General features: G+C 42.9%; 1 protein-coding gene across 4 annotated transcripts in view; it reads left to right on the forward strand.

Moving 5' to 3' along the window:
- TTC6 (tetratricopeptide repeat domain 6) overlaps positions 1 to 15,869 on the forward strand; it is a 162,106-nt gene that overhangs the window by 110,592 nt on the left and 35,645 nt on the right. For all 4 annotated transcript variants that reach the window (XM_032789971.2, XM_032789965.2, XM_032789969.2 and 1 more), the window contains exons 19-22: positions 412 to 488; positions 2,005 to 2,165; positions 12,190 to 12,324; positions 14,988 to 15,137. In XM_032789971.2, the coding sequence (XP_032645862.1) occupies positions 412 to 488; positions 2,005 to 2,165; positions 12,190 to 12,324; positions 14,988 to 15,137 (523 nt within the window). The remainder of the gene's footprint in view (positions 1 to 411; positions 489 to 2,004; positions 2,166 to 12,189; positions 12,325 to 14,987; positions 15,138 to 15,869) is intronic.

Raw genomic sequence — 15,869 nt, forward strand, 5'->3', positions numbered from 1 at the left:
AAACAAACCTAGCTTGGCCTTCAGAATCAGATTGAATTTACCTACAATCACTCTATGGCAAAACAAAATTGATTTTAGAACTAACATTATTAACAATATTTGCATAGTTCTAGTAGTGTGTGTGCTATTAGCTGTGGAGCCCACAAAAAATGTGGGCCTTGCAATTGAATAGCTATAAATTTTTAAAATTTCTTGGTGATAGTGTTTTAAAAATGTATGTGCAGAAGGAACAAGAGGAAAAACCTGGATGGTATTCCTTTGAAGATGTGATTCTTACTAGAAACTTTAGACTTTTACTTACTCCTGCATTATTTGTACTTTTTAAAATTCTGCTTAAATAAGAACTCTCAGCCTGAAAAAATGGTTTTACAATGAGCCAATTACATACAACAAAAATTCCTTTTGTTACAGGGGACAATATTTAATTGAGATGAAGGAATATAAACTTGCAAGCTTCTGTATTCGTCAAGTAGCAGAAATGGGCGATGGTAAAGTCAGTTTAATTGTCTAGGTTCTTATTAACCATAGTATCTGAGCCCTAATGTAAGGAGTGATTTAACTACTGTAATTTATTATAAGGCACCATGACACTTCCTTATGCTGCTTGCAGTTTTTTCACTTACATTTCTTTACTTGTGCTGTTTCTGTTTATAGTTTGACTTATAAATAAGGCTACGTTTTAGTAACATCTTTGTAAAAGTCATGGACAGTAAACAAAAATTCGCGGCCCGGGACCTGTCCATGTCTTGTACTATAGTACTATAGAGCCCTGACTAGATCTTGGGGTGGGGGCAGCCCGAGGGTGCCAAGGTTGCTCATGGCGGGGTGCCACGGGTGCTCAGGGGTGACCCAAGACCCCTGCTGGTGCTGGGGGGGAGGGGTTGGGGCGGGCGGGCAGCGGTGCGCAGACCAGGAAACCCGCAGGTGCTGAAGAGGAAGGTTGGTGGGGCTGGCAGGCTCCCTACCTGGCTCTGTGCCTCCCTGGAAGCATCCCCCTCCCGCAGTTCCTAGATGGAGGCACGCCCAGGCAGTTCTGCGTGTTGCCTCTGCCTTGAGCGCCGACTCTGCAGCTCCCATTAGCTGGGAACCATGGCCAGTGGGAGCTGCAGGAGCCATGCCTGCAAGCGGAGGCAGCGCGCTGAGATCCCTAGCTATGCCTTTGCCTAGGCACCGAGGGATGTCACTGCTTCCGGGAAGCCCCCTGAGATAAGCGCCACCCAGAGCCCTCACCCCCTCCTGCACCCTAACCCCCAGCCCTGAACCCTGTCCCATACCCAAACTCCTGCTGCTGCTGGGGGAGAGGGATGTGGTGGCCCAAGACTGCCCCAGGAGCGACCAGTGTGGCTGGCCCAGGGGCTGCTTGAGCTGCTCATGTGGCCCTTGCTAGCCACACCAGCCGCTGCAGGTCACGGGCCTCGATGACAAATTTGCAGCCTTGATTATAAATATTGGTAATAGAACGTTATGTGGAATTTATGGTTATACTTTGTATTTACTTAGGACCTTGCTTACTAAGATATCAAATAGCTTTACAAACATTAAGCTTCATAATACACCTGTAAGGTAAAATACTATGGCTATAGTAACCCTTGTGGGTTGTAATAGTGGTCTCAGAGTGGCAGAACAAGTGCCCCATGCCCTCAGTGGAGGATGATTCTGTTGTTCGGTTGACACCTCAGCAATTCCTGTGTAGTTGTTTGAGGTTGTCTTTTTCCTTGCTTTCTTTGGAGAGGGGAAGTTTGCAGATGCCCATGATTTGACCCTAACTTTGCTGCTTATAGTTGAAGTTTTCTACTCCAGGCTTTGATGTGAAAGGTTAAAACTCAATTCTTAAAAAATTGTTTGTGTTTTGGTATAGCAGTTAAAGCAAACAACCTTGGAGTTTCATGGATTTTTGAACAATGTTAAGTTTATTTATCCTATAAAATTACCTTATATTTAGAATATGCAGTGTGAAATAATATAATATTGTGACCATTGTTTGTTTGTCTTTCTTATTTTCAGTATCCTTTAAAACCTCTCCTGTCCAGCAAGCGCTCGTTCTGTCATTTTGTCAAAATCACAGTAAAGCTATAGAGTGCTTACTTGAGGTTATTGCAGATCAGCCTGTGCCTTCTATGTTTGTTCTGCTAGGAAAAATACAAATGAAAGCCAAGAAAACCAAGGTTAGAACATTTTTTCTAAACTATTTACAGCAAAATGCCAAACAATACAATATCTTGGTTTCTATAGCCTTGATGATTTACAGAGTATCTCGTTTTATGAAATATTCCCTGAACTTCAATGTTTAAATTACAAAAGGGAATAGTAACGTTCTTTTCGCTTAATGCTCCTGACTTAATGTTTCAGTAAGTATTATGCAGTGTTGTTTAAAACCATGTACAATTTAATTAAAAGAAATAATTATGTAGGCTGGAGTTCAGTTAAATTTAATGATGTTGCTTTTTTCAAAACATAAAAAGAAAGCAGTATACAAATACTGTAATATCTAATTGAGCTAGAGGCAATACAAAAGTTTGGTTGCTTCATATTTGTAGAATGAATGTATAAGAATTTTCAGAGTGATTACTATATAATTAGTCCCTCAACTTTGTGAATACAGTACTTGCTTCCCATTGTATGTTACCAGTAGAAATATCATACTGTTGCTTCTTTGACCCAAGCAGTTAGACAATAATCATAGCCTAGCAGGGTTATTTTCATTAGGAGGAGAAATAGATGATAAAAGTCAGGCATTTCTTTTGGTGCAATCCTGTCTATTTACAAAGAATGTACAGTAAGCCCTGTTTCCTCAAACACACTAGAAACAAACTGTACCTGGCAGTTTCCTTGTTCAGAAATCCCCAAGTCTGCCTCTCTAGCAAGTTCTGTGTCCAAGAAACTCCGTCCCTCTGCTTCGTCTCAGGATCATGCTCATAACTGCGTCTCTGGCTTTCCCTTGTATTGCACAAACATGCACATACAAAACACTTACTTACATCCTATGTTTCCACTAGGCAGAAACCCTTGAACCATATCATCATACAGCCTAGTGCCTTAGGCAGTAGCCTCCATTATGACATCTATTTCACCACAGAAAAGGGGTTTAATTTTTCCTTATATTGCACCTGAGAAAAAGGTGATTAGTTCATAGAATCATAGAATATCAGGGTTAGAAGGGACCTCAGGAGGTCATCTAGTCCAACCCCCTGCTCAAAGCAGGAGCAATCCCCAGACAGATTTTTGCTCCAGATCCCTGGGTTTAGCAGGCCAATGCTCAAACCACTGAGCTATCTCTCCCCTCATTAGCATGGCTGTGATAGTTTTTGGATCAACGGCTCCTTGATGGTAGCCATTAGTAACTTTCAGCATAAGAGTACTCTAGGCATTAGGGATAGATCCTGAAAACATGCTGTCATGGTTGCAGATCTATCTGTACCATTATCTCCTTTCTGATCTTTCTGAGTGCACCACCTCAGATGTCAAGCCTTGTGCCTTTACCTCTCCCAGAGTGGAATTCTGCAGTTCTCCCACTCTTAACTGGTCTACACTATGAGTTTAGGTCAAATTTAGCAGCTTTACATTGATTTAACCCCACCTATCCACATGACGAAGCCGTTTTTTTGACTTAAAGGGTACTTAAAATTGATTTCTGTACTCCTCCCCCGACGAGGGGATTAGCGCTGAAATTGAACTTGCCGGGTCAAATTTGGGGTAGTGTGGTCACAATTCGGCGGTATTGGCCTCCGAAAGCTATCCCAGAGTGCTCCATTGTGACCACTCTGGACAGTGCTCTCAACTCAGATGCACTGGTCAGGTAGACAGGAAAAGGCCCAAGAACTTTTGAATCTCATTTCCTGTTTAGCTAGCGTGGCAATCTGCAGGTGAGTGCAGATCTCATCAGCAAAGGTGACCATGATGGAGTCCCAGAATCGCAAAAGAGCCCCAGCATGGACCAAAGGGAGGTACGGGATCAGATTGTTGTATGGGTAGACGAATCCATGCTATCAGAACTCCGTTCCAAAAGATGAAATGCCCAAACATTTGAAAAAATCTCCAAGGGCATGAGGGACAGAGGCTATAACAGGGACCTGCAGCAGTGCCATGTGAAACTTAAGATGCTGAGGCAAGCCTACCAAAAAAACAGAGAGGCAAACAGCCACTCTGGGTCAGAGCCCCAAACATGCAGCTTTTATGATGAACTGCATGCCATTCTAGGAGGTGGCCCTACAACTACTCACTCTGGTGCTTTGACTCCGTCAATGGAGTAGCACGCAACAGGGATGTGGGTTTTGGGGACGAGGAAGATAGCTCACAGAAAGCAAGTGGAGAAGCTCTTTTCCCTGACAGCCAGGAACTGTTTCTCACCCTGGATCTGGAGTCAGTACCCCCCGAACCCACCCAAGGCTGCCTCCTGGACCCGCCAGGTGAAGAAGTGACCTCTGGTAAGTGTACCTTTGTAAATATTATATATTGTGTAAAAGCAAGCATGTTTAATAATTAATTTGCCCTGTCGTTCACGGCCAGTACAGCTACTGGAAAAGTCTGTTAATGTGTTAGGGGATGGAGCAGAAATCCTCCAGGGACATCTTCATAGAGCTCTCCTGAATGTACTCCCAAAGCATTTGCAAAAGGTTTCTGGGGAGGGCAGCCTTATTCCATCCTCCATGGTAGGACACTTTACCATGCCAGGCCAGTAGCACGTAGTCTGGACTCATTGCATAATGCAGCTTATGATCCCTGTGTTTGCTGGCATTTAAACATCATCTGTTCTTTAACTCTCTGTGTTATCCTCAGGAGAGTAATATCATTCATGGTCACCTGGTTGAAATAGGGTGATTTTATTAAGGGGGCATTCAGAAGTGTCCGTTTCTGCTGGGCTGTTTGCCTGTGGCTGAACAGAAATGTTTCCCTCTGTTAGCAATGCGGTGGGGGGAGAGGTGAAGCGATCATCCCAGAGAATTGTGTGTGTGTAGTGATGGGGGGGGTAGTTGGGTTTGTGCTGCATGTTAACCCGAAAACCGCAGCCCCTCCTTTTAAATTGCCAACCCATTTTAAATAGAATCTACCCATTATTCTCTAAAATGTGTCTTTTTAACTAACACTTTCCCTTTTTTTCCTCCACCAGCTGCAAATGTTTCAATGCTCACACTATCTTCTCCTTCCCAGAGGCTAGCAAAGAGTAGAAGGCGAAAAAGAACACACTTGCGATGAAATGTTCTCTGAGCTCATGCAGTCTTCCTGCATTGAAAGAGCCCAGCAGAATGAGTGGAGGCAGACAATGTCAGAGTCGCGAAAGCACAATATGAACGCGAGGACAGGTGGTGGGCTGAAGATGATAGGTGGCGTCAGCTTGGTGACAGAAGGCAAGAGGCAATGCTGAGGGTACTGGAGGAACAAACTGATATGCTTCGACGTATGGCTGAGGTTCAGGAAAGGCAGCATGAGCACAAACCACAGCTACGGCCCCTGTGTAACCAACCACCCTCCTCCCCAAGTTCCATAGCCTCTTCATTCAGATGCTCAAGAATGTGGTGGGGGGGCCTCCGGGCACCTAACCACTCCACCCCAGAGGACTGCCGGAGTAACAGAAGGCTGGCATTCAATAAGTTTTGAAGTACAGTGTGGCCTTGTCCTTTCCTCCTCCCCCACCCCACCAGGTGCTTCCCTCCTCCCCCAACCTTCCTGGGCTACCGTGGCAGTGTCCCCCCATTTGTGTGAAGAAGTAATAAAAAATGCAGGAATTTAAAACAACATTGACTTTATTGCTTCTGCAAGTGGTGATCGAAGGGGGGAGGGGAGGGTGGTTGTCTTCCAGGGAAGTAGAGTGAACCAGGGGCGGGGGGCTCATCAAGCAGAAACAAACAGAACTTTCACAGCGTAGCCTGGTCAGTCATGAAACTGGTTTTCAAAGCTTCTCTGATGCGCACCACACCCTCCCGTACTCTGCTAACCACCCTGGTGTCTGGCTGCGCATAATCAGTGGCCAGCCGATTTGCCTCAACCTCCCACCCCGCCATAAACATCTCCTCCTTACTCTCACAGATATTGTGGAGTGCACAGCAAGCAGTAATAACAATGGGTATATTGGTTTTAGTGACGTCTATCCGAGTCAGTAAACTGCACCAGCGTGCTTTTAAACGTCCAAATGCACATTCTACCGCCATTCTGCACTTGCTCAGCCTATAGTTGAACAGCTCCTGACAGCTGTCCAGGCTGCCTGTGTATGGCTTCATGAGCCATGGCAGCAAGGGAGAAGGCTAGGTCCCCAAGGATAACTATAGGCATTTCAACATCCCCAATGGTTATTTTCTGGTCTGGGAAGAAAGCTCCTTGCTGCGGCTTTTGAAACAGACCAGAGTTCCTGAAGATGCGAGCGTCATGTACCTTTCCCGGCTATCCCATGTTGATGTTGGTGAAACATCCCTTGTGATCCACCAGTGCTTGCAGCACCATTGAAAAGTACCCCTTTCGATTTATATACTTGCTGGGTTGGTGCCCCGGTGTTAAAATAGGGATATGGTTTCTGTCTATCGCCCCACCACAGTTAGGGAATCCCATTTCAGCAAAGCCATCCACTATGACCTGCACATTTCCCAGAATCACTACCCTTGATATCAGCAGCTCTTTGATTGTGTTGGATACTTGGATCACAGCAGCCCCCACAGTAGATTTGCCCGCTCCAAATTGATTTCTGACTGACCGGTAGCTGTCTGGTTTTGCAGGCTTCCACAGGGCTATCGCTACTTGCTTGTTAACTGTGAGGGCTGCTGTCATCTTGGTATTCTTGCACTTCAGGGCAGGGGAAAGCAAGTCACAAAGATCCATGAAAGTGCCCTTACGCAGGTGAAAGTTTTGCAGCCACTGAGAATCATCCCAGACCTGCAACACTATGCAGTCCCATCAGTCTGTGCTTGTTTCCCGGGCCCAGAATCGGCATTCCACGGCATGAACATGCCCCACTAACAGCATGATGTCCACATTGTAGGGGCCCGTACTTTGAGAAAAGTCTGTGTCCATGTCCTCATCACTGTGCTGCCACTTCCTCCTTGCCTGGTTTTGCTTTTGCACGTTCTGGTTCTGCATATACTGCAGGATAATGCATGTGGTGTTTACAGTGCTCATAATTGTGGCGGTGATCTGAGCAGGCTCCATGCTTGCCATGCTATGGCATCTGTGCTGAAAAAAGGCACAGAACCATTGTCTGCCATTGCTCTGATGGAGGGAGGAGTGACTTGGCTTACAGGAAATTAAAGTCAACAAAGGGGGTGGCTTTGCATCAAGGAGAAACACATACAACACAGAATGGCCTCTTCAAGGATTGAACTCAAAACCCTGGGTTTAGCAGGCTAATGCTCAAACCACTGAGCTATCCCTCCCCCACTATTCAGGAAGAGAGGGATGGGGGAACATATGAATAGAAAACAAATCTGGTCTCTTTCTTGTTTTGAGCCACTCCATCTCTCTTATACATCTTAGGCTGGCAGCAGACAGTGCAGTACGACTGCTAACCATCGTCATCTCCTGGGTGCTTGCCAGAACATGATGATGTACGACTGCTAGCCATTGTCGTCTCCTGGCTGCTCACCAGAAGATGGTGCAGTACGACTGCAAGCAGGACTGAATCTCCATGAGCGGGCTCCATGCTTGCTGTGGTATGGCGTCTGCATGGGTAACCCAGGAAATAAGGCTCAAAACAATTGTCTGCTGTTGCTTTCATGGGTGGGCGGGGCTGATGACGTGTCCAGAACCACCCATGACAATGTTTTTGACCCATCAGGCATTAGGAGCTCAACCCAGAATTCCAATGGGTGGTGGAGACTGCTGGAATTGTCGGATAGCTACGACAATGCTACACTCTGGAAGTCAATGCTAGCCTCAGTACTGTGGACACACTCCGCCGAGTTAATAGTCTTAATGGTCTTGGAGTGGGGACACACACAATCAACTGTAAAAAATCGATTTCTAAAAAATCAACTTCTATAAATTTGACCTAATTTCGTAGTGTAGACATATCCTTAGAATGGTCCCTGGGCTACCGTACCATTTATATTGACCATGCTTGCTGATCAGGTCTGACTGAATTCTGGCACCTTCTGGTGCATGTGACCAGTGGTATACAGTGACCAAACAGCCTTCTTAAAACCAAAGCATTGTTTATTTTAACAATAGGAATAATATATATATATATATATAGAAAGAGAGAGAGAGAGCAAGAAAGTGGTTTGAGCATTGGCCTGCTAAACCCAGGGTTGTAAGTTCAATCCTTGAGAGGGCCATTTAGGGAAGAGGGGTAAATATGTGCCTGGGGATTGGTCCTGCCTTGAGCAGCAGGTTGGACTAGATGACCTCCTGAGGTCCCTTCCAACCTTGATATTCTATGAAAACAACAAACTCTCTATATGCATGTCTGTCCTACCACTCAGATATTTACAGAATTTACTCCAAGGAGAAAGTTCAGGATACACACCTTAATGAACTTACAACTGCCTTCACCAAACAAGGACACTCCACCAGAGAAGTAGATTGCATCATGAACCAGGCCACACAACTGTACCAAGAGAACTTAGTTCAGAAATAAAATCCCCTCTGACTTGTCACCTTCCACCTCACACTGGAACCCATACCAGGTATCATCAAACAACTACAACCCATACTTGATGGGAACCTGTTCCAAAATAAATATTTTCTGAACCCCTTCTGGCATTCAAACAACCCTCAACCTCTCCAAGATCATCATTAGAAGCAAGCTTCCCTCACAGCAGGACACATCAACTCAAGGTGGCACCAGACACTGCCACAACAACAGCTGCAAAACCTGCAGACATATCTCACTGCTATGATGATCAACAGCTCCCACATGTGGTATACCTCATTCAGTGCATTAAATGCTCCAGTAGCAGTTATGTGTGTGTCACCAGGCTATCACTACACTCTTGAGAGAACTCACACAGGAAAATGATAGAAGACAAAAACACCCTATCATCTTTGGATGAACACTTTTCACGAAGTGATCACTCTATATCTGACCTGTCAGCCCTCATCCTCAAAGGAAACCTAAACAACAATTTTAAAAGCTGAGCAAGGAAACTTAAATTCATAATTTTGCTAGTCACTAAAAATCATGGACTGAATAGAGACACTGGATTTATGGTTTATTACAACAATCTCTAAACACACTAACAACTGCCCTCAGTTGCATTTTCTCCCCCTCCTTCCCTTACTATGACTGGAGGCTACTTCACCTTGAATGGTCCATGAAATATGTGTTAATTACTTATGCTAACCAATCTAGTCAACCCTTGTATTTAGCAGTGACACTTTGAGTTAGGTTATGGCTGCACTGCAGAGCTTACGGTGGGCGCTGTAGCACTGTTAGTGTAGACGCTCTAAGCTGACAGAAGAGAGGTCTCCCATCAACTTAATCACTGCAGCCCCACGAGTGGCAGTAGTTATGTTGGCGGGAGAAGCTCTGGCGCTTAGGGCAGCGTAACTTACGTTGCTCAGGGGGTGGCTTATTGACATCCCTGAGTAACATAACTTATACCAACGTAAACTGTAGTGTGTAGATTAGTTTCCCAGATCTGAATAAGAGCTCTGTATAAGCTTGAAAGCTGTCTCTTTCACCAACAGAAGTTGCTCCAGTAAACGATATTACCTCACCCACCTTGTCTTATCCTCTTCTGATGATCTGGTTCCTCAGTCTGGTTCCTCCAGACAACTCCTTCACTCTCTTGAGAAAGTCTTTCTTTTAAAACTGCTATAGCCCTTTTTGTTCTTCTGAGTACCTAGGCTCTGGCCTTGCCTTCTGGACCAAACTAGTCTGTATGCTCAGCAGGAGATAGAGCCAGTCTTCCAAACCAGTGGCTCTGTCACTGTCCCTTAGTAACTCTCAAGTGTTTTCTGAGAGTTGGCTTATCTCATACCGTTCTTTAATTTCCTGTTTGTTTCTCCATGTAGCCCCCCATTAAATTAAACCAACAATTTCAGACAGTAAACATTCCAATAACTAAGTCAACATACAGTATTCATAAATTATTACAGAATAGCTCCACATCTATCACACATGTGTGTGAGTAGCTTTATTGAGTGAGATTACTCACTTGAGTGAAATTACCTCTGTGTATTTGTGAGATTAGCCCTTAACCATTGTATTATAACTGAGATGTTTCATGGGTATAAATTACATATTATACATAGTTTATCATTGTTCGCACAGAAAACCCAAAAGCAAATATTTAAAATGTGACCTGACAAGAGAGGGACACATTGGGGTGTTTTCCTCTGCCCAATATATAAAGAAGGCCTAAAAGGTTTGGCTTTTTAAAGTTGCTTGTTTTGCTTGTTTGCTTTAGAAATGCATGTGATGTCTATCTGGAAGATTCTCCGCTGACCGGAGCATTAGTTAAGTAATGACATCAAAGATTAATAGATTCCAAGGTCAGAAGGGACCTGTAGCGAAGCGACGGTTCACCGGCGCAGCTCCTCCTGCTGGTCTTCTTGGGAATTAGCTCATCCAGCACTCAGTGTGGCCTCTGCTGGTGGATGTCTCGCTTGCCTCAGGCCCCCCATGTCCCTCCCGGACCGTGGTGCCCCTTACCTTGGGGTTCTGCCCCAGTGATACCCCACCACGCTCTGGGTCTCCCCTCCCAGGGGAGTCCCCAACCCTCTTACCCACCTTGCCTCAGTGGCTACTGCCAGTCACCATCTAGCCCCCATTCACTGGGGCAGACTGCAGTCTGTAATGGCCACTCATCATAGGCAAGGGGTTCGGACCTCTGCCTAAGCCTGGGTTGCAGCCTCTGCAACCCCAGAACCTGTTTTGGCCTTTTCCCAAGGCCTGCAGCCTGGAGAATTGCCAGGCTGGAGCTCCCCAGCTCCTGTTATCTTTCCCCAGCCCTGCTCTGGTCCTTGTACTCTGAGCTCCCAGGCAGCCAGGTCCTTCTCCCTGCAAGGCTGGAGAGAGACGCCTCCAGCTTCTGTCCTACAGCCGTTTTATCAGGGCCAGCTGGGTCCTAAATGAAATGGCCACAGTTGTGGCTGCTTCCCCAATCAGCCTAGCTTGGCTGCTTTTAATCCCTGTTCTGCAGGAGTAGGGCAGTCGCCCCACTACAAGACCATTTGTGATCATCTACTCTGACCTCTGTACAACATCGGCCATAGAACTCCCTCAGAGTAATGCCTGTTGAACTAGTATATATATTAAAAAAATCCAATCTTGATTTTAAAAATTGCCAGTGATGGAGAACCAACCAGACCTTCGGTAAATTGTTCCAATGGTTAATTATCCTCACTGTTAAAATATTACTTGGCTAGCATCAACTTCCAGCCATTGGCTCTTGTTGTACCTTTGTCTGCTAGATCGAAGAGCTCATTATCAAATATTTCTTCTCCATGTAGGTCCTAATAGACTGTGTTTGAGTCACCCCTTTGCCTTCTCTTTATTAAGCTAAATATGTGGAGCTCCTTGAGTCTATCACTTTAAAGCACGTTTTCTATTCCTTTAATCATTCTTGTGGTTCTTCTCTGAACCCTGTTAACATTCTCCTTGAATTGTGAACACCAGAACTGGACACAATATTTCAGCAGCAGCTGCACCAATGCCAAATACAAAGGTAAAATAACCTTTTTACTCCTACTTGAGATTGTCATTTATGTATCCAAGAACTCATTAGCTCTTTTGGCTATGGGAGTCACATTGGGAACTCATGTTCATCTGATCATGCACCATGATCTCCAAATCTTTTTCAGAGTTGCTGCTTCCCAAGACAGAGTCCTCCAAAAGAGTCAAGAGGCTGAAAGTTGCGAAGCAACTGCAACAGGAAGAGATTATTAGTCAGACTTTAAGTTCTACTTTTTGTTTTTGTTAACACTTATTTAAACCAATGACTAATGAACATTTTGAAAAAAAGTTGTACTTAATCATGCCCACACCTTCAGTTAGAGTAATTCAGAACTTCCAGCAAAACCAAGAAAGATCAACCTTCACATTTCTTAAATGTATAAGGCTAAAAAAACAGGAGTACCTTCCAGGCCTCTTATATATATATATATATATATATATATATATATATATATAATAAAGAAGCGAAAAGGGCACAAGCCGATTTAAAAAATTCTGTGTATGTTGCTTTTAAAACTCACAGTTTTTGTTTTTTTTTTACTAACAGTGTTTTACAAATATTGGAATAATATCCTTTGTTATTACAGGATGCTGTGGAAAGTTTTCAACAAGCATTAAAGATACTGACTTCTTCAGCAAAAATCTTGCCTAATACATTTGAGGCTGCAGAAATTTATTATTTCTTGGGCCTGTGCTATATGGAGCAAGTCAGTTTATTACAGGTATGTATTTATTATTTAGAACGTATTAGCGTTGTGGCTTTAAGAGCTGGAAACAAGATAGGCTAAAAATTTTAAATATTTTAAAGGTTACTTTCCACTATTTTTTACATATGTTTACTCTTTAGTTGTTATCAGACCTTCTTGCAAATGTGCGAACAATTTTTTTCCATACCAGTATTACCATGTTTAATTAGTTATGCATACCTTTTGCTGTGTTTCTAATGGTGGTGAAATCAACATGAATATCTTATCTGTACATTAATGTTTTCACTATTGTTGTTATAAGCAAAGTACACCAGGCTGTGGATAGCATCTTAGTTATCTAATTGCTGTACTTTTACAGATGTTAAAAAAATCCCCCAGCCAACCAATCCTAAACTAGTTCAGTTTTTGGCATTTATTTTACACATGATATAAATCTTTTTTTTTAACTAGGTATTTTTTGTTATGTAATTTAATACATTTTTCTCAGTGCATTTTAATATTAAAGGGCTTTTTTGTTCTTTCTATGTTTTTAACTACAGTTACAGGCTTTTTCATTAACAGTCTAATTCGAAGTCTATTGCAAACAATGGGACTCCTTCGGTGGGCTTTGGATCAGGCCTTATATGAATAGGATCCATATTATATATTAGTAATGCCAACTTCAAAAAGCTTATAACCCGTAATTCTCCTAATTTTGAAGCATTACAAAATTGACATTAGAAAATCTTTTTAAGAGTACCTTTTTGATTATTGTTGCATCTCTTTTCACCATTCTTTCCTATATTCTATTTTTAGAGCTTAGTCCTGCAAACATTTATGCACATGTATAATGTCTTTTACCTCAGTAGCATTAGTTATCATCATGTATTTGTATTTCAGTAGCACTTAGCTGTCCCAAGCAAGATCGGAGTACATTGCTAGGCACTGTTCCAAAACACAATAAGAGATAGTCACTTGTCTGAAAAGCTTACACTCTTATGTAAACTTGAGAGACAAGCATGGGTGAAAGGGAATATTATTATCGTGCTCATTTTACATGTGCGGAACTGAAGAACTGAAAATTTAAAGCCTTGATTCAGGAAAGCACTTAAGCACTTGTTAAGTTCATTCCTATTCAGCAAAGCACTTTAGCATATGCATAAGTCCCATTGACATCAGTGGGACCTAAGCAAGTGCTTAAGTGTTTTGCTGAGTAGAGATGGGCCTATGCATGTTTACAGTAAAATTCATCTCTACCTGCTTTGCTACATCCGGGCCTAAATTTACTTGCCAAGGTCACATAGAAAGACCATGGAAGAGCCAGGAATGTATGCAGAGCTCCTGAGTCTCAGTTTGGTGCCCTGTCCACTAGGCCAGGGGTCGGCAACCTTTGAGAAGGTTTCATGAGCCAGTAATACATTTTACATTTACAGGGCAGGTGGACGGAACCCCAGACAGGCAGCACGGATGACAGACGGAACCCCAGACTGGCAAGCGGGGTCCCAGCTGCTGGCCCCGCTTAGCCCGCTGCTGGCCTGGGGTTCTGTCCACCCAGGCTGGCAGCGGGCTGAGCGGGGCTGGTGGCCAGGACCCCGGCTGGTAGCAGAGTGCCACTAAAAATCAGCTCACGTGCTGCCTTTGGCACATGTGCTGCCGGTTGCTGACCCCTGCACCAGGCCAACCTTCCTTTCATATGAGTAAAGTTAAACAAATGTATAAGTGTTTACAAGACTGGATCTTAGACAGATATCCTTAGGTAGGAATCCTATTTTTGAATAGTGCCTAGCATGCTTCAGGCATTATTTCAACAATAACAATATAAACATTAATAGTTTCTTTAGTCACAGAAGACCAGTGAATAATATCTACAGTATGTTCAAAGTGTCACTGTTATATATGACTAAAATTTGAAATGTCATCTGGAATAGGGACTTCCCTCATACTAATTGTCCTATTTTGGACAGAGAAGGGAGTAGTATTTGAGCTGAATGGTCCTTCTGTTTTGTGGTTTACCTCCAAAATGGATCTGTTAGCCCAGGTTATCGCTAAATCTTCAGATCATAGCCACTTTAAATTCCCTGTCCGACTTGATGTTTAGTTGTGAAGACAAGAGCTTGTCTCTGTATTACAATGTTGGGAGACTCACCAAACATAGTAGTATCACAATATTATTTTTATAACTCTGTTAGCCTCCTTTTCCAAGACAGTTATAAATGATAGTCGAGTGGCTGAAAGACCTGATGTGGCATACCCTGACCACTAGGAATAGGTTTCTTTCCCTTTAGAATATGTGACTGCCATCACATTAACAGATCTCAGAAAAATCTGTGTTTTATACTCCAGAATGAAGAAAAAAAATCTGCAGAAGGACCTTAAAGAAATCACATTTTAGATGTTTTCTAATGTAGCAAATAATTTTAGTATGTTAAGTATTTATGGTCACAAGACCAAATTCTGCGCTTGGTTATACCAGTGTCGTCCCACTGAAGAAAATGGAGTGAGATAAGTATTAAATGAGGGCAGAATTTCACTTATTGTGTTTGTATCATATGTTCTATTAAAATTGAAAAAAAAAGGTAGGAGTAAAATAGTGAAAACACAAGCAAAAATATTTCTGGGTTTTAAAAGTTGATATTCTGCCTATGATTCCAATTGTGCAAGTGGATTACATTAATTCAAACCATTATGTCATCTTTTAGGCCTATGAAGCTTTTAGTCTCGCTGTCAAGGTATACTCAAATTATTCTGATGCTTTTTATCAGCGAGGGCTGTGCAGAATGCAACTCAACCAAGCTAAGTGCATCCAAGATTTCAATCGAGCACTTGCCATTAATCCAAAACATTTTCAGGTAATACTGAATTTACAATTCTGATGGTTTTCTTTTGGGTAGGCTTTGAGAGCAGTTTTAAAGAATTCTGAAGTCAGGGCCAGTTAGGCAGGCAGAACTGCAGGGTCTCAATGCATGAATGAGATGTTGGTGTAGGGAGGAGGGATTTAGATTATTAGAAACTGACGAACCTTTTGGGAAAGGGGAGCCTGTGCAGGAAGGTCTTTTATATTAAGGGCTGGGGGAAAGTCAACAGGTCTGGAGGAGCACGTAGTTCCAACAGAGACATCCCTTAGGGGAGGATCTATTAATGGAGATTCTCGTCATCCTAGTAAGGAGGAGAGGATCGAAGATGATAAAATATGGGTTGGATCTGATGAAAAACAGTAAAATGAAAAAGAGTCCAATTCAATTACATCATGTAATGGCAGAATGCTAGAAAGAGACAATTTTTTAAAGTTCTTCTACACAAATACTAGAAATCTAAATACTAAGATAGGTGAACTTGAGTGCCTCATATTAAATGAGGATATTGATATAATAGGCATCACAGAAACTTGGTAGAATGAGGATAATCAGCGGGACACAGTAATAATACCAGAATACAAAATATATTGGAAGGGCAGAATAGGTCGTACTGCTGAGAGAGTGGCACTATATGTGAAAGAAAGTGTAGAGTAAAATGAAGTAAAAATCTTAAATGAACCAAACTGTACTGTAGAATCTCTATGGATAGTAATTCCATACTTGAAT

This window comes from Chelonoidis abingdonii, chromosome 4 (genome assembly GCF_003597395.2).
Source record: "Chelonoidis abingdonii isolate Lonesome George chromosome 4, CheloAbing_2.0, whole genome shotgun sequence".
NCBI classification, from domain to species: Eukaryota; Metazoa; Chordata; order Testudines; family Testudinidae; genus Chelonoidis; species Chelonoidis abingdonii.